The 21334-nt window shown below is 53.0% G+C and overlaps 1 protein-coding gene and 1 pseudogene across 1 annotated transcript; one reads left to right on the top strand and one right to left on the bottom strand.

Moving 5' to 3' along the window:
* The first annotated feature begins 13785 nt into the window (after window positions 1-13785).
* Window positions 13786-14532, top strand: LOC124971294 (claudin-34-like; annotated as a pseudogene).
* Window positions 14533-19218: 4686 nt separating this feature from the next.
* LOC124972649 (centrin-2-like) lies at window positions 19219-19806 on the bottom strand. Its single transcript, XM_047537160.1, has one exon. The coding sequence runs from the start codon at window positions 19804-19806 to the stop codon at window positions 19300-19302; it is 507 nt and encodes a 168-aa protein (XP_047393116.1). The 3' UTR covers window positions 19219-19299.
* Between the last annotated feature and the right edge of the window lie 1528 nt (window positions 19807-21334).

Below are 21334 nucleotides of genomic sequence, written 5' to 3'. Positions count from 1 at the left end.
TCCCTCCTGTGGGTCGGGTCGCTCGGGAAGGGACTGGATGGGTGTGAGGTGAGGGAGAAAGCGGTCTGCTAGCGGGGGAAGAGCGGGGTGGTTCCCTGGAATAGGAACTGGGGGCTGTTGGGGTGGGGGTGGGAGTGGGGGTGGGGGTGGGGCTCGGGGCGGGGCCCGGGAAGGCGGCAGGTGGGTTCGCGCAGGCGTGGCGCGAGCGGTCGTCGGCCACCAGGGCCAAGGCCCAAGGGGCGCGCAGCAGGAGCGTCCGCGGCGACCCAGGTAAGGCGGCGTCCGGGGCTCAAACCCTCCGGCCGGTTCCCTCCCGTGGCCCGGGTGGAAGGAGCCCTCCCAATGGCGGCGTCTCTTCACCGGCCCTGAGGGGTGTGGGCGCAAGGGCCGTGCGCCTGTCCGCGTCGCCCGCCGTTCGGTCCACCGACCGTGTGCCTCCGGCCTGCCGGGGACGCCACGTCGGCCCTCGCTTCTGTGGCTTCAGAGTAGCCCTGGCTCCTCGGGTGTAGCGGTCTGGCCCTGGGACTGCCTCCGTGTCGGGTGCCGGGGTGGCGGTCCCCGGGGCCTGACAGGAGGCAGGCCGTCGCTGTCCACGCCCACCCCGGCCCCAGCCTTCCCGTCCCAGGAGTTCCCTGTGGCCGGCACCGCTGCCCGGGGCCCGTCCTCGTGACGTCGACTGGCTGACGGCTCGCCACCCTCCCGCCTCAGCCCCCGGAGCGGTGGGCAGAAGACGGCCCTTGAGCCGCGACACTTCAGGGCAGTTTTGCGGAACCTGGGGACGACGGAGGAGAAGCCTGGGGAAGGGTGGGGGGTGGGGGGTGGGGTGGCGGGACGCGGAGCCAGCGGCCGGTCCCGAGCGGCTCAGCCAGGGGGGCGTGGAGCCCTGAAGCAGGATGGGGAAGAACAGTCCCGGCCAAGCCCGCAGACCCGTGGCCCAGACTGGCGGTCCAGGGGCATCCCTCGGAGCTCTCCCGGGTCCTGCTCTCCACAGCCCTCCTGCCAGGGTTCTCAACCCTCTCCCGGGGCTGAGGCTCAGAAACGATGGCGTCCGCTCTCCTCCCCCGCTCTCTACGGGGATTCTGACAGTCTGGTGTCCGAAGAGCGCCCGAACCCTCCGTCGTCCCTGAGATCTCGCGCCCTGCCCTCCTTTTCCTCTCGCAAGTGGAAAAGAAGGCGGGAAACCCTGCAAAATGTCCCAGCCCCTCTGGACCTCTTCCCTGCCTCCCCCTTCGAGGCGCATTCTCCCGCGTGTCCACACGGTGGCAGCACCGGAGCGCCAAACAGGGTGCTGGCCCCAAGGTTTCAGAGCGCTGGGCCACGGAAAGGTGGCATCCGGTGCCCTCCCGAAGGCTGACCGGTCACCGGCACAGCCGCGCTGCACGGCGCTTGCCTTCCTCTTCCTCGGGTGGCCGGGAAGTTCACGGTCAGTTTGGGGACACGGGAGAGAAACCCAGCTCACCCACGGGGGTCGTGCTGGGAGCCCGCCTCTGCTGCGCCTTTGGACCCCCCTTGTTCATGTTCCTGCGCGGGAAAGAGGAAGCCACAAGTCCTGGGAGCACAACACGCCCCACCCCCCACCCCCCGTGACGTTGTTTCCTGGTCCAGCCCTCCCCAGGCCAGCCGTCTCCCCCCTGGGTGCTTGAGGCGCCGCCTTGGGAAGCGGGCCCGCCCGGTCCCTGTGGGGTGAGGAGCGTCACTCCTTCCAGCTGCGTGCCATCCAGATATCAGGCCTTCCACGTGTCTCCAAATCGCAGGAGACGTCCACCTTTCAAGCACCCCAGAAGAACGGCACAGGCCCCCGGTCACCAAGGAACGAGCGGTCGTGCCTGTTCCCTCCTAGCCATTTCTGACCAGGCGCCTCTCTGAAGCTGGACCGACGCACATCCAGGCCCACAGACTCCCTCTGTGCAACCCAAGCAGCGTTGGTCGGGAAAGACCGGGCTCGCCCTCCAAGTCGGACCCCACACCTGATTCTGCCCTGGTCAGAGGCCTCGGCACCCAGGGGTGCGCTCAAGCTGAAACCTCTGCAGGGGAAGGGGGTCCGAAGCTCACATGCTACTTTCACTCGGGTTACGGTGTGGAGGGGCCCATGCTGACATCCAGCCTGGTGGTTTGATGGCTCCGACAGGGACTTGAGGCGTGTCCCGGTGAGGGAGAGAGCGCTCGGCCAGCGGGGAACCCTGGGGTGGTTTCCCGGAACGGTGAATGGGGGCCGTTGGGGCAGGGCGGCGGGGCTTAGGAGAGCGGAAGCTGGGTTGGCGCGGGTGTGGCGCCAGCAACCTCCTGGTCACCAAGGCCTAGGCCCTGCCCGGGGTGCAGAGGTGAGGCTGAGCGCACAGCATGAGTCTCTTCAGCGTGCCAGGCAAGGCCACATCCCAGGCCGGTTCCCTGTCACTTTCTTGCCCCCCTGGGCCAGGGGGAAAGGAGCACTGCCACTGGCATCTCTTCCCAGGCCCTGAGCCCTGTGGGGGAGGGGCCGTGAGCATCAGCGCCCTGCCGCATCTGGCCAGCCTACCGGGGAGGGCAGGGTCGCGTCCAGTCCCGTTTCTTCTTCGGATCGGCAATGGCGCTCGGTCCCCTCGGTGCTCGTGGCTGATGGCCTGGTCCTTGGACTGTCTTCTTTTCGGGTGCAGGGGCGGCGGGGGGGGGGGTGTGGTGTGGGGGCCGGTGTGTGTGTGTGTGTGTGGGTGGGTGGGAACTTTGCCCCCAGGCCGACTGGTGGAAGGCTGTTGCTCTCCCTGCACGCCCTAGCCCAGGCATCAGTCACTTCCTGGGCGGGACCCCTCTTGGCAAAGTGGGCTCAGCGACAGCTTGCCAGCCTGGTGCAGGAGACGTACCTGGAGCAAGGAGTCTCCCGGGGGCAGTGTGCCGGAACCGGGGGAGGGAGGAGAAGCCCAAAGGTGGACGTGAGAGCGAGCGCTGTGACCCGCCCAGGGCAGCCCTCCGGGCGTGAGCCCTGAAGCCGGCCTAGGGAGGAGGGGACCGAGCAGGCCCCGCATATCCGGCTCCCAAGTAAGTGGCCACGGGCTGCGCTCAGAGCACTCCTGTATCCTGCGCTCCACACACCTCTTTGGCCAGGGCACTCCACTTCTCGAGGGGATGGCACCCGGCACTCCTGGGGTCCGCTCTCCTCCCGCGCTCTCTTCGGGGATTCCCTGCGCGTGGGTTCTGAAGCGCTGCCCTCACCCACGGGGGAGCTCCTGTGACCTCCCGACTCGTCCTCCTTTGTCCCTGAAAAGTGGTGAAGAATGCCGACAATCCTGCACACTGACAGGACCACTCTGGACTTGCTCCCCGCCTGCCCGCTCAAAGCACCTTTCTCCTCTCGTCCACAGGGTAGCAGATCCAGGCAGTCCGCCCAAGGGCGAGCTGGCCCCGAAGCTTCAGAGTGGTGTGCAAGGCGACGGGGGGGTCCTCAGTGCTCTCTGATGGCTGTCCTGTCACTGGCCCAGCTGAGCTGCACCTAGGATGCGCTCCACTTCCCCGTCACTGTCGGTTTGGGGACCCGGGAGAGAAGCCCAGCTCCCCCACGGGGGCCATGCTCTGAGAGAGCCGGGTGTCCCCCGGGACTCGGGCCTCCTGGCTCGTGCCCCTTCGTTGTGAAGAGGCGTCCCCGTGTCCGGGAAGGGCAACACCCCCGTCCCGGACGGACCTTGTGGACCGGTCCACCCTTCCCCACGCAAGAGGTCTCCTGCCTCCTCTGTTAGAAAGCGGGCCCGTGTGGTTCCTGTGGTGCGTGGAGCGTCACTCCTAACATCGGTGTGTGCTATCCCGCAATCAGGCTTCAGAACTTGGCCCGCATCCCAGGAGAGGGCCACATGTCAACCACTGCAGCAAACGACACGACAGGCACCCCATGAGCCTGGACCTGGCGGTCGTTCCTGTTCCCTCCTGGCCCTTTTGGCCTTGGCTCCGTGGAAGCAGGACCGCACCACATCCGGGCCCGCAGGCTCCCTCTGCAACCAGTTGCCATCCTTCCCAAGTCCAAGTCAGCGGAGGCCGGAATCGAGGGGCCTGCCCTCTCGGTCCGGCCCCACACTGAAGCTGCCCTAGTCGGAAGCCTTGGCACCGAGGGCTGTGCTCCAGTTGCACTTTGTGCAGGGGCAGGGCGCCCCGCTGTGCGCGGTGAAGCCCGCCATTCCGCTTCCTGTGCCAGAGGGACCCGTGCTGCCGTCCAGGCCCTTGTTTGCATGGATTGGAAAGGGAGCCGAGAGCTATCGGGTGAGGGAGAAGCCTTTGTGCCTGGGGGGAAAAGGGTGTGTGGTTCGCGGGCATTGCAAAGGCAGGCTGTCCGGGTGGGACAGGGGCAGGTGGGTTCCTTCAGGCGTGGGCGGCAAAAACGGATGGGGCTCCTCTTGGAGAAGGCGGCTTGCCAACGACTTGACGCCTTCCTGCCTCGGCCTCCCCAGTCGTCGGGCAGGAGATGTGCCTTGTGCAGTGGCACTGCAGGGCTGTGTGTGGGAACCTTGTGCGGGGCAAGCAGACGGGGTGGATGTTCGAGCCACCGGAGTGTCCCCACCCGGTCAGCAAGCCGGGTGTGAGCCTTGAGGCAGGACTCTGGAGAGACAGGCCAAGCTAAGCCCCGAGAGCCGCGTCCCCGGTGAGCGCTTGAAGGGCTTCCCTGAGAGCGCGCCGGCACCCGGCTCTTCGTCCCACTCCTGCCAGGGGACTCAAAATCTCCAGGGGATGACACCCGGCACCCCTGGGGTCTGGTCTCCTCCCGCTCTCTGCTCCAGGATTCTTTCCATCTGCTGTCTGGAGAGGGCCCTCACCCACGGCAGTCTCTGAGGCTCCCAGCTTGTCATCCTTTTCATCTGACACGTGGGCCAGGATCCCGGGAGACCTGCAGAGGGTCAGAACCCCTCTGGACTTCTTCCCTGCCTCCGCATTCGAAGCGCATTCTCCCGCTTGTCCACACGGTGGCAGCACGAGACCGCCAAACGCTGTGCTGGCCCAAATGTTTCAGAGAGCAGGGCGAAGGGACAGCGGGATCCAGTGCCCTCCCGAAGGCTGGCAGGTCACCGGCGCAGCCGAGCTGCGCCGCGGATGCCTTCCTCTTGCTCGGGAGGCCGGGACGTTGACTGTCAGTTTGGAAGCGCGGGAGAGAAAGCCAGCTAACCGACCGGGGCCGTGCGAGGAGATGGCCGGTGCTACTGATTTACACCTCCTCCCCCTCTAGGACCTCCCCGCCCCCACACACACACACAGGGAAAGAGGAATGCACACGTTGGGGATGCACGTCACCACCCACCCAGGAAGGATTGTCCTCTTCCACCCTTCCCCACGCAAGACGTCTCGTCCCTCAGTGTTTGAGGTGCCCGGTTGGAAACCAGGCCCCAGAAGTTGCTGTGGTGTGCGGAGCGTCACTCCTCCCACCCGTGTGTCATCCGGGAATGTGGCTTTCGAACTGTCTCCGAATCCCAGGAGACGTCCCCATTTCGACCACTCTCCTTGAAAATATCACAGGAACCCCATCGCCAAGGAACCGCCGGTGGTGCCCGTTCCCTGCTGGCCACGGTTGCCTAGGTTCCTGTGAGGCCGCACCGCCCCACGGCCAGCCTCCAAGGCTCCCTCCCGCTAGGCGAGCAATTGCTGTCCTTCAGAAACCAAAGTCAAGGTTCCCCGTGAGATCGTGGGTCATGCCCCCTCTGTCCGATCTGGCGCTTGAAACTGCCCTAGTCGGAAGGCCGGGTGGCAAGGGTGAGCTCGGCTGGAAGTTTCTGCAGGTGAGCGGCGTGCACAGTGCAGCCGCTTCATTGACTTCGGGGTCCTGTGGCCGTGGGGGCCCCATGCTGCCATCCCTCCTGTGGGTCGGGTCGCTCGGGAAGGGACTGGATGGGTGTGAGGTGAGGGAGAAAGCGGTCTGCTAGCGGGGGAAGAGCGGGGTGGTTCCCTGGAATAGGAACTGCGGGCTGTTGGGGTGGGGGTGGGAGTGGGGGCGGGGGTGGGGCTCGGGGCGGGGCCCGGGAAGGCGGCAGGTGGGTTCGCGCAGGCGTGGCGCGAGCGGTCGTCGGCCACCAGGGCCAAGGCCCAAGGGGCGCGCAGCAGGAGCGTCCGCGGCGACCCAGGTAAGGCGGCGTCCGGGGCTCAAACCCTCCGGCCGGTTCCCTCCCGTGGCCCGGGTGGAAGGAGCCCTCCCAATGGCGGCGTCTCTTCACCGGCCCTGAGGGGTGTGGGCGCAAGGGCCGTGCGCCTGTCCGCGTCGCCCGCCGTTCGGGTCCACCGACCGTGTGCCTCCGGCCTGCCGGGGACGCCACGTCGGCCCTCGCTTCTGTGGCTTCAGAGTAGCCCTGGCTCCTCGGGTGTAGCGGTCTGGCCCTGGGACTGCCTCCGTGTCGGGTGCCGGGGTGGCGGTCCCCGGGGCCTGACAGGAGGCAGGCCGTCGCTGTCCACGCCCACCCCGACCCCAGCCTTCCCGTCCCAGGAGTTCCCTGTGGCCGGCACCGCTGCCCGGGGCCCGTCCTCGTGACGTCGACTGGCTGACGGCTTGCCACCCTCCCGCCTCAGCCCCCGGAGCGGTGGGCAGAAGACGGCCCTTGAGCCGCGACACTTCAGGGCAGTTTTGCGGAACCTGGGGACGACGGAGGAGAAGCCTGGGGAAGGGTGGGGGGTGGGGGGTGGGGTGGCGGGACGCGGAGCCAGCGGCCGGTCCCGAGCGGCTCAGCCAGGGGGGCGTGGAGCCCTGAAGCAGGATGGGGAAGAACAGTCCCGGCCAAGCCCGCAGACCCGTGGCCCAGACTGGCGGTCCAGGGGCATCCCTCGGAGCTCTCCCGGGTCCTGCTCTCCACAGCCCTCCTGCCAGGGTTCTCAACCCTCTCCCGGGGCTGAGGCTCAGAAACGATGGCGTCCGCTCTCCTCCCCCGCTCTCTACGGGGATTCTGACAGTCTGGTGTCCGAAGAGCGCCCGAACCCTCCGTCGTCCCTGAGATCTCGCGCCCTGCCCTCCTTTTCCTCTCGCAAGTGGAAAAGAAGGCGGGAAACCCTGCAAAATGTCCCAGCCCCCTCTGGACCTCTTCCCTGCCTCCCCCTTCGAGGCGCATTCTCCCGCGTGTCCACACGGTGGCAGCACCGGAGCGCCAAACAGGGTGCTGGCCCCAAGGTTTCAGAGCGCTGGGCCACGGAAAGGTGGCATCCGGTGCCCTCCCGAAGGCTGACCGGTCACCGGCACAGCCGCGCTGCACGGCGCTTGCCTTCCTCTTCCTCGGGTGGCCGGGAAGTTCACGGTCAGTTTGGGGACACGGGAGAGAAACCCAGCTCACCCACCGGGGTCGTGCTGGGAGCCCGCCTCTGCTGCGCCTTTGGACCCCCCTTGTTCATGTTCCTGCGCGGGAAAGAGGAAGCCACAAGTCCTGGGAGCACAACACGCCCCCCCCCCCACCCCCCGTGACGTTGTTTCCTGGTCCAGCCCTCCCCAGGCCAGCCGTCTCCCCCCTGGGTGCTTGAGGCGCCGCCTTGGGAAGCGGGCCCGCCCGGTCCCTGTGGGGTGAGGAGCGTCACTCCTTCCAGCTGCGTGCCATCCAGATATCAGGCCTTCCACGTGTCTCCAAATCGCAGGAGACGTCCACCTTTCAAGCACCCCAGAAGAACGGCACAGGCCCCCGGTCACCAAGGAACGAGCGGTCGTGCCTGTTCCCTCCTAGCCATTTCTGACCAGGCGCCTCTCTGAAGCTGGACCGACGCACATCCAGGCCCACAGACTCCCTCTGTGCAACCCAAGCAGCGTTGGTCGGGAAAGACCGGGCTCGCCCTCCAAGTCGGACCCCACACCTGATTCTGCCCTGGTCAGAGGCCTCGGCACCCAGGGGTGCGCTCAAGCTGAAACCTCTGCAGGGGAAGGGGGTCCGAAGCTCACATGCTACTTTCACTCGGGGTTACGGTGTGGAGGGGCCCATGCTGACATCCAGCCTGGTGGTTTGATGGCTCCGACAGGGACTTGAGGCGTGTCCCGGTGAGGGAGAGAGCGCTCGGCCAGCGGGGAACCCTGGGGTGGTTTCCCGGAACGGTGAATGGGGGCCGTTGGGGCAGGGCGGCGGGGCTTAGGAGAGCGGAAGCTGGGTTGGCGCGGGTGTGGCGCCAGCAACCTCCTGGTCACCAAGGCCTAGGCCCTGCCCGGGGTGCAGAGGTGAGGCTGAGCGCACAGCATGAGTCTCTTCAGCGTGCCAGGCAAGGCCACATCCCAGGCCGGTTCCCTGTCACTTTCTTGCCCCCCTGGGCCAGGGGGAAAGGAGCACTGCCACTGGCATCTCTTCCCAGGCCCTGAGCCCTGTGGGGGAGGGGCCGTGAGCATCAGCGCCCTGCCGCATCTGGCCAGCCTACCGGGGAGGGCAGGGTCGCGTCCAGTCCCGTTTCTTCTTCGGATCGGCAATGGCGCTCGGTCCCCTCGGTGCTCGTGGCTGATGGCCTGGTCCTTGGACTGTCTTCTTTTCGGGTGCAGGGGCGGCGGGGGGGGGGGGTGTGGTGTGGGGGCCGGTGTGTGTGTGTGTGTGTGGGTGGGTGGGAACTTTGCCCCCAGGCCGACTGGTGGAAGGCTGTTGCTCTCCCTGCACGCCCTAGCCCAGGCATCAGTCACTTCCTGGGCGGGACCCCTCTTGGCAAAGTGGGCTCAGCGACAGCTTGCCAGCCTGGTGCAGGAGACGTACCTGGAGCAAGGAGTCTCCCGGGGGCAGTGTGCCGGAACCGGGGGAGGGAGGAGAAGCCCAAAGGTGGACGTGAGAGCGAGCGCTGTGACCCGCCCAGGGCAGCCCTCCGGGCGTGAGCCCTGAAGCCGGCCTAGGGAGGAGGGGACCGAGCAGGCCCCGCACATCCGGCTCCCAAGTAAGTGGCCACGGGCTGCGCTCAGAGCACTCCTGTATCCTGCGCTCCACACACCTCTTTGGCCCGGGCACTCCACATCTCGAGGTGATGGCACCGGCACTCCTGGGGTCCGCTCTCCTCCCGCGCTCTCTTCGGGGATGCCCTCCGCGTGGGTTCTGAAGCGCTGCCCTCACCCACGGGGGAGCTCCTGTGACCTCCCGACTCGTCCTCCTTTGTCCCTGAAAAGTGGTGAAGAATGCCGGCAATCCTGCACACTGACAGGACCACTCTGGACTTGCTCCCCGCCTGCCCGCTCAAAGCACCTTTCTCCTCTCGTCCACAGGGTAGCAGATCCAGGCAGTCCGCCCAAGGGCGAGCTGGCCCCGAAGCTTCAGAGTGGTGTGCAAGGCGACGGGGGGGTCCTCAGTGCTCTCTGATGGCTGTCCTGTCACTGGCCCAGCTGAGCTGCACCTAGGATGCGCTCCACTTCCCCGTCACTGTCGGTTTGGGGACCCGGGAGAGAAGCCCAGCTCCCCCACGGGGGCCATGCTCTGAGAGAGCCGGGTGTCCCCCGGGACTCGGGCCTCCTGGCTCGTGCCCCTTCGTTGTGAAGAGGCGTCCCCGTGTCCGGGAAGGGCAACACCCCCGTCCCGGACGGACCTTGTGGACCGGTCCACCCTTCCCCACGCAAGAGGTCTCCTGCCTCCTCTGTTAGAAAGCGGGCCCGTGTGGTTCCTGTGGTGCGTGGAACGTCACTCCTAACATCGGTGTGTGCTATCCCGCAATCAGGCTTCAGAACTTGGCCCGCATCCCAGGAGAGGGCCACATGTCAACCACTGCAGCAAACGACACGACAGGCACCCCATGAGCCTGGACCTGGCGGTCGTTCCTGTTCCCTCCTGGCCCTTTTGGCCTTGGCTCCGTGGAAGCAGGACCGCACCACATCCGGGCCCGCAGGCTCCCTCTCTGCAACCAGTTGCCATCCTTCCCAAGTCCAAGTCAGCGGAGGCCGGAATCGAGGGGCCTGCCCTCTCGGTCCGGCCCCACACTGAAGCTGCCCTAGTCGGAAGCCTTGGCACCGAGGGCTGTGCTCCAGTTGCACTTTGTGCAGGGGCAGGGCGCCCCGCTGTGCGCGGTGAAGCCCGCCATTCCGCTTCCTGTGCCAGAGGGACCCGTGCTGCCGTCCAGGCCCTTGTTTGCATGGATTGGAAAGGGAGCCGAGGGCTATTGGGTGAGGGAGAAGCCTTTGTGCTGGGGTGGGAAAGGTTGTGTGGTTCGCGGGCATTGCAAAGGCAGGCTGTCCGGGTGGGCCAGGGGCAGGTGGGTTCCTTCAGGCGTGGGCGGCAAAGACGGATGGGGCTCCCTTGGAGAAGGCGGCTTGCCAACGACTTGACGCCTTCCTGCCTCGGCCTCCCCAGTCGTCGGGCAGGAGATGTGCCTTGTGCAGTGGCACTGCAGGGCTGTGTGTGGGAACCTTGTGCGGGGAAGCAGACGGGGTGGATGTTCGAGCCACCAGAGTGTCCCCACCCGGTAAGCAAGCCCGGTGTGAGCCTTGAGGCAGGACTCTGGCGAGACAGGCCAAGCTAAACTCCGAGACCTGCGTCCCCGGTGAGCGCCTGAGGGTTTCCCTGAGAGCGCGCCGGCACCCAGCTCTTCATCCCACTCCTGCCAGGGGACTCAAAATCTCCAGCGGATGACACCCGGCACCCCTGGTATCTGGTCTCCTCCTGCTCTCTGCTCGAGGATTCTTTCCATCTGGTGTCTGGAGAGGGCCCTCACCCACCGTGTGTTGACCTAAAAGTTTCAGATCGTTCGGCCTCGTTATAGTGGTATCCAATGCTTCTCTGAAGCCTTACCGGTCACTTGAACAGCTGAGCTCACTGTAGATGTGTTCCTCTTCCTCAGGCGGCCACGAAGTTCACTGTCAGTTTATAAACCTGGCAGAGAAAGCTAGTCTACTGATCCGGGTGATGCTTAGAGGTGGCCTGTCTTATTGATTTCTAATTAGGAACCATTAAATAACTGAACTTTTTTTTAACAACTTTCAAAATCAACGTTAGTTCTAATTTTCATGATTGAAAATTTATTTGAGATGGTAAACCTTGTAACTATCTGGCTTACCCAAGTCATTACCTGTGGTATCAGAGGTGGTATTGAAGTATATAGCTGTAAATAGAAGCATTTGAAATCCTTGGTTAACAGTACCTTGAGAATACTTGATTGGACTTGAGTCTCTATAACTGCCTTCATCCATGAAATTACGTATGTGCCTTGTTTTCTTACTGGTGAGTTGTTGATTTGACCTGGAATAATACTACTCTGCAGTGGATTCTCTCAAAGATAAGACATGGAACTCTTATTAACGATAATCCAAGAGATATCCAAGGGCACATGGAAAGCGTACCTTTAAATATAGTGCATAAAAACTCACACTTCCCCCAAATAGAACATCCTTTGTCTGTAACATGTGTTTAGTGCTGAAAGATTGGAACACACAAAAAAGATTGTGGGGAATAAGTATTGAGAAGAGACAACATTTGAAAGTACTGCCTTCCAAACCTTTACACGTGTACATGTGTATGCATGTTAGAAACAAAAGCCCAGGTCATGTACAGTCACATACATGAGAATATCTTTAGCTGTATATGTATGCATGCCTATGAATTCTTTTGTATCCTTTTTCTTGCTTAGCATACAGTGAGGATTTCCTGTTATTAAAGCATTTTTGAGGATTCCCATGTTGAATTATGGAATTACTTAAGCAGTTTCCGATGCTTCGTATGCTCGTGGCCTCCTGATTTTCCTTATTCCTACTGTCAATAACACTAGTGGGAACATTAATGCCCAGGCACTTTGACCCCACTTCTTGGGTTTGTTCATTCAAGTAGGTTCCAAGAAGTGGGAGATTGAATGGGAAGTCCCCCATATTCCTTAATTCTCTTCTGCTTTAACTCTTGATATCTATTATATTGAATGTATTACTGTAATATATAGTAGGCACTAAGGTGTCTGTATGTACTAGAATTAATTAATCTTCTGTTGCTTGACATCTTTTTCTTGAAGTATTTTTTTCGTTTTTAAAAATATTTTGAGTTGTCAATGAATTTTTATTTATATGTAGTGCTGAGAAGTGAACCCAGTTCCTCACACTTGTGAGGCAAGTGCTCTACCACTGAGCTAAAACCCCAGCCCTGTATTATATTCTTATTTCAAAATAATCCCATCATGACAGAAATATCAAAAAATACTGAACATCTACACATTATTAAAAATCATAATCTTAGACTTGGTTATAGCTGAGTTGGTAGAGTGCTTGCCGAACATGTCCTATGCCCTGAGTTCAATTGCCAGTGTGACATACATAGATACATAGAGACATAAATAAATAAATACATAATTTTAAAAATCATAATTAGAGTGTCATAAACACAATATTGAGTGAAAGAAGCCAGTCACACATGAATGCCTACCACATGGTTCCTATTTTAAAAAACAGGAAAAATTATATTAAGATGTTTGGATTGCACACTGAGGTGATACGACTGTAAAGAAAAGCAAGAGAATGGTATATTGTGTAACTTTATCAGAATGGTAGATACATGGATGTTTTCCAAGTGATAATCCATTCAGGGATGCATTTAGATTTTGTTTGTTTTTCCATATTTATGCATTGCTTCACAACACCAATAGTTTTAAGAATACCTCATAATCCTTGGGATGCTTCCGAACACCAATAGCTTTAAAAAACCCTCATAATCCTTGAAACCCTTTCAAAAATTTCTCCTAATAACTTAGCAGATAGCCTCCCAGTAGTAATTCATGTCTATTAAATCTACTATGTGGTAGCATGTTGTTGATGTATTGTGAGCACCTTCCTTTTGGTCACATAGAATCATGACTAGAATCCGATAATCAAAATGACTACAAATACCAAATATGGGAGAAGATATGAATGAACTGGAATCTTCCTCCATTATTGGTGGGAGCATCAATGGTGCAGCCACCATATTGATAAGTTACATGCAAAATTACTGTATGGCCCACAAATTCCACCCCTCAGCATCCACCCAAGAGAAATGAAAACATATGTGCAAGGTTGCATTTTATTTATTTTTATTTTGTATTTGTTTGATTCATTGTACACAAATGGGGTACAACTTTTCATTCCTCTGGTTGTACATGAAGTGGAGTCACACTGTTTGTGTAATCATACATGTACATAGGATAATGATGTTTATCTCATTCCATTATCTTTCCTTCCTCCTGTCCCCAAATTTTATATATGCATGTTTACGATAACATTATTTAAATCAGGCAAAACACAGAACCCACCCAGATGTCTAAAACATCTGGAGTGGAGTGGCGAATGTGGTACATAAACCACCCCCTTCTCTCCCCCTCTGGTGTCGCCTGTGTGGGAATGAGTGAACAAATCATGGTAGTACATGCAAAGGAATACTACTAGGCACTAAAAAGGGACACGCTTATACATGCTATAACATGGGTGAACCTTGAAACCACTGTGCTAAGTGAAAAAAGTCAAGTATGAAATATTAAAACTTGTATGGTTCCACTGATATATTTTTAGGGTTGGCACACAACTCCATTGAGTGGCTGGAGTATAAATGATTTAACTTATTGTTGGGCTTAAAGTGGTTTCCTGTTTTTCAGTATTACAAAGAGTGCTTTCCTGACCATATCTGTGAATAAATGTTTTGGTAAGATTGATTGTCTTTGGGCCAATGCTGGGAAGTGGAACTGGTTGAGGGTTTGTCCATTTTAAGCTTTGGGCAAATATTGCCACACAGCCCTCAACAAAGTTTGTTCAACCTGCACTCCCAGCAGCTGATTGAGAGGGCAAATGCCTCCTTTGTTGGATATATTCCTTCCGTCTGAGTACTATTCCCCCAGGGGGATCCATCCCAGCCAGAGGATTCCACGCTCACAATGCCCTGTATTTATTTGCAGTTGAAGCATACATATGCTGTCACCATGATCTGGTTCGTCAATAGTGCCAATCGCCAAGTAGCAGGCTTTGCCATTGCCACCATAGGATGCATCCTGTCTGGCATTTCCATGGGCTTGTGGAGTGGCGAATGTGGTACATAAACCACCCCCTTCTCTCCCCCTCTGGTGTCGCCTGTGTGGGAATGTGGAGAGTCTGCATTTACCACCACCACGACAGTAACTTCAGCAATGCCAAAGTGTATTACCGATACACCTACCATGATGACTTCCTTCCACCTGACATTCGTGTTGCTCAGCACCTCTTACTGGCTGCCAACATCCTGGGGCTGTTGGGAAAAGCCTTCATCATCCTCGCCCTGAGGAACGTGTACATGGGAATCCTTCAGAAGGACGACACCTGCAACCCATTCGTTGTTTCAGGAATTCTGAACATCACTGCTAGCGGCTGTATCTCAATTGTCGTGCTCTGGAATTACTACTCCATCATGAGCATGGAGGGGATTGAATTCCCTTCGTCTTTCCGTGTGCCCTTCAAGCCAGATGTTCAGGAAGTTGGGAGTGCCCTTATAGTGGCAACACTAGCTGCCTTCCTGTTGCTGTTGAGCGGGACAATTTTCCTCTCTTACACTTTCCCCCTGGACATCCAAATGCATCCTGAGGTTTGAAAAATGAATTTCCAGGTTGCATGGACTTTGGAAATCCATTCTTTCCAGGAGTTTATGGGAAGTATTATCTGAATGTTCTCCCAAGTATTTACAAGGACTCAAGACTGTGGCAAAAGTGATCTGGGAGGATAGAGTCCATCTGACTCCTTCCATTATTTTTGCATCTGAATTTGGTTCACTGAACTTTCATTGAAATAAATACTGCCCACATGCCAGTCTTGTGGGTCTGGATTTTAATTATCATGGCCTAGTATAAACGTAGTGTCTGAGTACATTGAAACCTCTCACATCTCCCTTTGAAACTTGTCCTAAAAACAAAAATAGACCTCATGCCTTCTGTATTCTCATGATAAAAACATGTCTCTTCCCTATAAAGTTTTCCAAAATGGACAAAAGTAAATGATTAGTATAGGGATTCTCCACACACATCACCAGACTCAACAGTTCTAAAGATTCCGTCGTATCATCTCTACTTTCTTCCTCCTAAGTATCTTAAAGCAAACCCCAGGCATCATGTCCTTCAATACTATTCCCTTTGAAACTGACATTTCCTTACATTACTTATGGCTTCTAACAAACCTCATTATTCCTTGTTATCAAATACTTAAAATATTAAAATGTCTCCAAAATAGTTTTAGTCATTTCACAGAAGCTGCTTTCCCTGCCTTTGATGCTGTAGTCTCCCAGCCTCACCAGACACACACAGCTGCATCACACCCCTCTGCCTTTCATTTACTTTAAATGATTCTGATGTGTGGAGCAATATGGGTCACTTGTCCTGTCTGTTAACTGGCTCTCTATGAAGGTTTGCTGAGCTTCCATGTTAGTTGATTCCAGAAAAGTATTTCCTAGGTGGTGCCATGTATTTCAAAGTGACTATGGTACACCACTTGTCACATGGCTGCTTTTAGTGACACTAAGATTGATGAGAGAGCCAGGTGTGGTGGCACACACCTGTAACCCACAGCTCCCGAGGCTGAGGCAGGAGGATATCAAGTTCAAAACCAGCCTCAGCATCTTAGCAGGCCTAAGTCACTCAGAGAGACCCTGTCTCTACATAGAACGTGTATCTATATAAAAAGTGACTGGGGATGTGGCTCAGTGGTCACATGCCTCTGGGTTCAATCTTTGGAACCCCCACACACAAAAAAAGATTGATCAGTGACTCCATGAAGGGAAAGGCCCATCGCTCTTCTCAACTTCCTTATCAAACGCCACCCAACCCTAATGATTTCAGCTCTTGGCTGTCCCTTTGGAACCATTAATCACACTGTGGATTTCATGTGGTTGGTCACTTGCTAATGTGAATATCTTTGCCAGAGATATTCACTTGGAAGAATTTGTAAAGAGTTTTAGCTCATCAAACACAGTCATTTGGCGACTCTGAAATTCAGTGCAGACAGAAGCAGGGAGGGCTGGGGATGTAGCTCATAGCTATAGTGCTGCCTGGCATGCCTGAGGCCCTTGTTCCATCCCAGCACTGGGGAAAGGCAGGGAAAATGCTTCATCCTTTCCCTCCAATTGTTTTCTAGAGTTGAGAGAAGGTCTTAGTAACCCTTGGTGTTAGTCTAGAATACTGCATTTTTGTTTTTCTATTTCAGGTTTTTTTTTTTTTTTTCATTTTTGAGTATTTGCTCAATATTTTTTCTGGCAGTACTGGGGATTTAACCCAGGAACACTTTACAATGATCTACATTCCCAGCCCTTATTTTATTTTTTATTTAGAGACAGGGTCTCAGTTGCTTAGGGCCTTGCTAACTTGCTGAATCTGGCCTTGAACCTGTGATCTTCCTGTCTCAGCGTACTGAGTCACTGATTGTAGAAAGTGCCACTGTGCCTGGCACACTTTTCCTTTTTATTAAGTTATTTGACAGTGGAGCCACAGGGACATGTGTGTTCTCTGACATGTCTCTGTTGGTATTTTTAAGATAAAAAAAATCCCAAACTTTATTCAAGACAAGCTAACATGCTATTTGCAAAACAGTTCTTCACTATATCAATAGAATTCATTCTAGAAAAAATGATATTCCTGAGTAGCTAAATAGTAAAGAGAACAATATGTTCAACAACTACATTGACCAACTGCATGCTGTTAAAATTAAATCATATGTAATTACACCTAATTTTCTTTAATGCCAGTGGTTCTTAACCTCATGGAGATTCTTTACAAAATAATGCACAATATTAAGCATAGATGTACAACACCCTTGGAACCTATTCATTGGACTTTCATAATAAGTGACAAGTTCGAAAATTTACTCTTTTTCTATGTACAAGTTGGAAATTCTCCCATGTCCTAGTCATCAGTTGTTTATTTATTTGTTTACTTATTTTGTGGTGCTGGGGATGTAACACAGGGCCTCACACAGGCTAGGCAAGCACCAGTTTTACATTGCCTTTACCAGATGAAAACCCACCGAGAGTATTAATGAGCACAGATACATCCTGCTAAATTCCATTTTACTAACGGCTTTGAGTGTTCTTTCCTATGTTAGCAGTTGAGAGAATTTTAGTAATCCAGAATTGATACTGCAGTATCAATTCCCCCAAATAAACTTTACCAAAACATGTTGGTCTTGAGAGAGGGTTTGATTGCAGAAGCACTGTCTCAGGAGTGCAGATCAGTCTATAGGCAGGGAGGTCTTGGAGACATCTCGAGGACGTGACTTCTACGGTCTGCACAGTGGCAGTGGTATGATGGGAGGTCTCCTGAATCTTTTCTGGTTTGTTTTAAAAAATACTTTATTTCAAAGATATCTTTTTAAAACTTTTGATGGCACATATTTCACAGACCATATAATTTACTCTTTAAGTGTGATCTTCTCCATTCAGTTCACTAACTCATGCACCAATCTCCTTTGGAAATGACCTCACAGACACACCTTGAAATACTACTTTACCAGCTCTCTAGATATTCCTGATCCAGTACAGTTGGCACCTAAAATTAACCATTATAGATATTTATTTTCAAATGATAGCAAGGTTCTGGGAGTGTAGTTCGTGGTATAGCCCATGCTCAGCATGTGAAAAAGCCTAAGTTAAAACTTCAGCCTTAAAAAGTAAAAACCAAAAATAAAATACTATGTATATAATTTGTGTGTCCTATTCCCTCCCCACCCTTAGGACTTTCTTAGTTGTTTCTGCTTATCTATATTCATTTTGCCTTGCTTCAGGCTAGGAAAGAAAAAAACCAATATTTTTAAAATTAGGATCATGTGAAACTTGTAAGTTAACTGAGGGATAATTTGCATACTTTTACTATCAAGTCTCCTTGTTGAAGAACATAGTATGTCTGTCCCACTGTTCAAGTCTACTTTGCATTTTGCAGAATGTTTAAGGTGGTTTTGTTTGCATTTGGCCATTTTCAGTAGGAAACAATTATCAACAGAGCTACTACATACACCTGGGTTCAAGCATGAATGAATGTTTTCATTTCTCTTGTTTAGGAATTTCAGAGAAGCATTGCTGGCGATTATGGTGATTCTGTTCATTCTTAGACCTTTGATCAGGCAGAATTCTGCTTTTCCATTCAGCATTTATAGTTCTGTTTTGATGATGATGATTTTGGTGACAAGGCCTAGACCATGCAGAATAAATACTCTAGTACTGAGCTACACCCCCAGCCCACTTTTAGAGATTTTTAACACAATTGTTAAGGGTACTTTTGTTTTTGAATTTGCATTAGGAGCATAGATCTCGTTCTTGCAAATTCTGACTCCCAGGACCCCAGCCAACACACATGCCTGCCTTGGACTATGGAAGTCCTTTCCCCCCCAAACTTCACCGGAGGTCCAACTAGCTCCCAGGGTGACTTCTAAATCCTCCAACACTTATTTGATTGAATTCCAAGATCATGACTAAGGCCAACTCAGGGGAGGGACAGCTTCAGCTTGTTCCTAACTCTGGTTAATTCCTTCCCCGGACATGAACATCTTTCATGTGGGAGGTGCCACCAAACATTCAACCGAGGACTGTGGGGTTAGGCTGCATGCAGGATGGAGATCAAGGTCACCCTCTACTTCTGCAGCTTGAGTGATCACAGCTCTTCAGGTGCTTTAAAGACTACATCAAAAATAAATAAATGGGACTAGGGTTGTAGCTCAGTGGTAGTGTACTTGCCTAGCACATGTGAGGCACTGGGTTTGATCCTCAGCACCACATAAAAATAAATAAATAAAACAAAGGTATTGTGTCCATCTACCACTAAGTTTTTTTAAAAATAAATGACTGAAAAAGCAAGGTCCTAATAGGTTACAAATGAGACAGATTCACTTTAATCCCTGCATTCCACACACTGAAGTTCACATTGGAGTCCATGAGAGAGAAATTAAAGGCAAAGATGGAATGTCTTTCTTCTTTTTTTTTTCAAATTAAGAAAGGCTTTATTTTTCAGACAAAATAAATAGCATTAACACACATACAAATGCCAGAGAAAGAGTTCACTGGGTTTTATAAAAGAGAAAACCACACACAGGTGTCAACTAACAATCAGAACCTCTGAAGAATGACTGCTTGTGGTGACAAAAGGACAACATGTGCTTGTCTAAGAGGTTGTTTTGTGTTTGTATCTTTGTGGAAATGCACAACAACAGTGAAGCAATGCAAGGCGAAGTGGCAGGTAGTCGAATTTGAAGCCCCTATTCTCCACTCTAATGTGCTCTCATTCTGCTTTCCAGAATTAAAGTAATTGGTAGATCATTTTACAAAGAACTTTAATATCAAAGAACTCTTCCAAAAAACTAAAATAGACTCAAGGTCATGAGGAAAGTTATACAGGGTAGCGGGGGATCGTGTTCTCAAAAGCCAGATTTCACACAATGGCAGGCACTAAATCTAGTCACGTGTGCTTGCAATAGAAGAGAAGATACTGATCTTAATAGAGGCTGGTCTTTTTCATGATGCGCAGGAACTCCTGCTCATTGACCTCTCCGTCTCCATCTCCATCAGCTTCATCAATCATTTCCTCATCAGTCAGGTTCTTGCCCAACTCTTTGGCCACACGCTTCAGATTGTTGAATGAAATCTTTCCAGTTTCATCATCATGGAAGAGCTTGAAAGCTTTCAGAATTTCTTTCGTATTTTTCTCAGACATTTTCTGAGTCATCACAGTCAAAAAATCTCTAAAATTCATTTTTCCTGTCCCTTCTTTGTCACTTTCACTTATCATTTTCTTGATTTCTTCTTTCTTAAGTTCAAAGCCTAGGGCCCTCATTGCCACCTTTAGTTCCTTAACTTCTACGGTCCCAGTTCTATCAGCATGAAAGAGATCAAAAGTTTCCCGGATTTCCTGCTTCTGCTCTTCAGTAAGCTCTGGCTTAGGACTCAACCTTTTTCGCTGGGCAATTGATGCCATGTTTGCCTTCTTAAAATTGGAGGCCATTGCAAACGGACTCCACCACTGGTTGTTAAGGCAACCACGTACACACAGATTAGGCGCCCGCCATTCTCCTGTCTTTCTTCTTAATGAATACTTATTTCAGTCTTTGGGAGCACTGTGTCTGAAATTAGTGTGTGGGTAAGTACATCTAAACCAGCACCGACCATAATTTTTAAATGTCTATGTTATGGATTTGTACATCCTCAGAGTGTAGGACAGAGCCAATAAGGGCTAAAGCTATTTAATTCCTTGCTTATTTGGAGACATTCATTAACTTCCGATTTGTAAGCAAGCATGTATATTAAAAATTCAAAGGTAAACATGAGCTGGGCCCAGTGGTACACGTCTGCAATCCCAGCTAATCTGCAGGCTGATCAGAAAGTTCACAAATTTGAAGCCAGCCTGAGCAATTTAGCAGGACCAAGACTCAAAATTTAAGAAAAACGGGAGGCTGCGGGTGTAACTCAGTGGTAGAACACTTGCTTAGCATGTTGAGGCCCTGGGTTCCATCACCAGTACTTTAAAAAGTGGGGAGGTAACAACTAAACAAATAGAGAATGAAAAGAAATTAAAGGTGGATGAATCAAAAATGAAAAAATACAATAAAAATTTCAAAGGCAATATACTGATATAGAATATCCAAGAGAAGATGACATAGTCAAGGTTCCATTTGTAGACATTTTCTAGAAAAGGCAGCACTACAGAGACCAAACAACAGAGTGACTGACTGGTGGTAGTAGTGAAAACAGGGGGTGACTACATAGGGTCACTAGGGAACATTTTAGTGTGATGGGCATGTTCCCTGGCTGGTACATAGTCATAGTCCACAGTTATATAATTTATTAAAACTCTTCAAAATACGTGTCCTAAATGAGTTAAGTTTTATACTGCATAAATTATACCTAAATAAATATGTTAAATATAAAATACTCGACATCAGCAATGTATTTGTTTTTCCAGTGCTGGGGAGATTGAACTCAGGGTCTCGTGCATGCTGGAAAAGTACTTCAGCACAAACTACATTCTCAGCCCCTGAAAACTTTTAAAAACATGTTTGTGGGGCTGCAAGTTGGTGCAACCACTATGGAAAGCAGTATGGAGATTCCTCAGAAAACTTGGAATGGAATCCCGATATGACCCAGTTATTCCACTTGTTGGTTTACACCCAAAGGACTTAAAATCAGCATACTACAGTGACACAGCCACATCAATATTTATAGCAGCACAAAAATTCATAATAGTTCAACTATGGAACCAACCTAGGTGCACTTCAACAGATGAATAGATAAAGAAACTGTGGTGTATATATACACAATGGAATGTTACTCAGCCTTAAAGAAGAATGAAATTATGGCATTTCCTGGTAAATGGATGGAAATGGAGAATATTATGCTAAGCCAAATCAGTCAATCCCAAACAGCCAAAGGCTGAATGTTTTCTCTGATATGTGGATGCTAAGTAAAGGTGGGTGGCTAGGGAAGAATAGAGGTACTTTGGATCAGACAGAGAGGAATGAAGGGAGGGGAGGGGG

Source organism: Sciurus carolinensis, chromosome X (assembly GCF_902686445.1).
Source record: "Sciurus carolinensis chromosome X, mSciCar1.2, whole genome shotgun sequence".
NCBI lineage: Eukaryota > Metazoa > Chordata > Mammalia > Rodentia > Sciuridae > Sciurus > Sciurus carolinensis.
The sequence above is the reverse complement of the archived record's forward strand: the minus strand, read 5'-3'. Positions and strand labels throughout refer to the sequence as shown.

What these genes read in the sequence shown, in the direction of transcription:
- LOC124972649 (XM_047537160.1), bottom strand. Translation starts at nt 19,806, where the DNA reads ATGGCCTCCAATTTTAAGAAGGCAAACATGGCATCAATTGCCCAGCGA.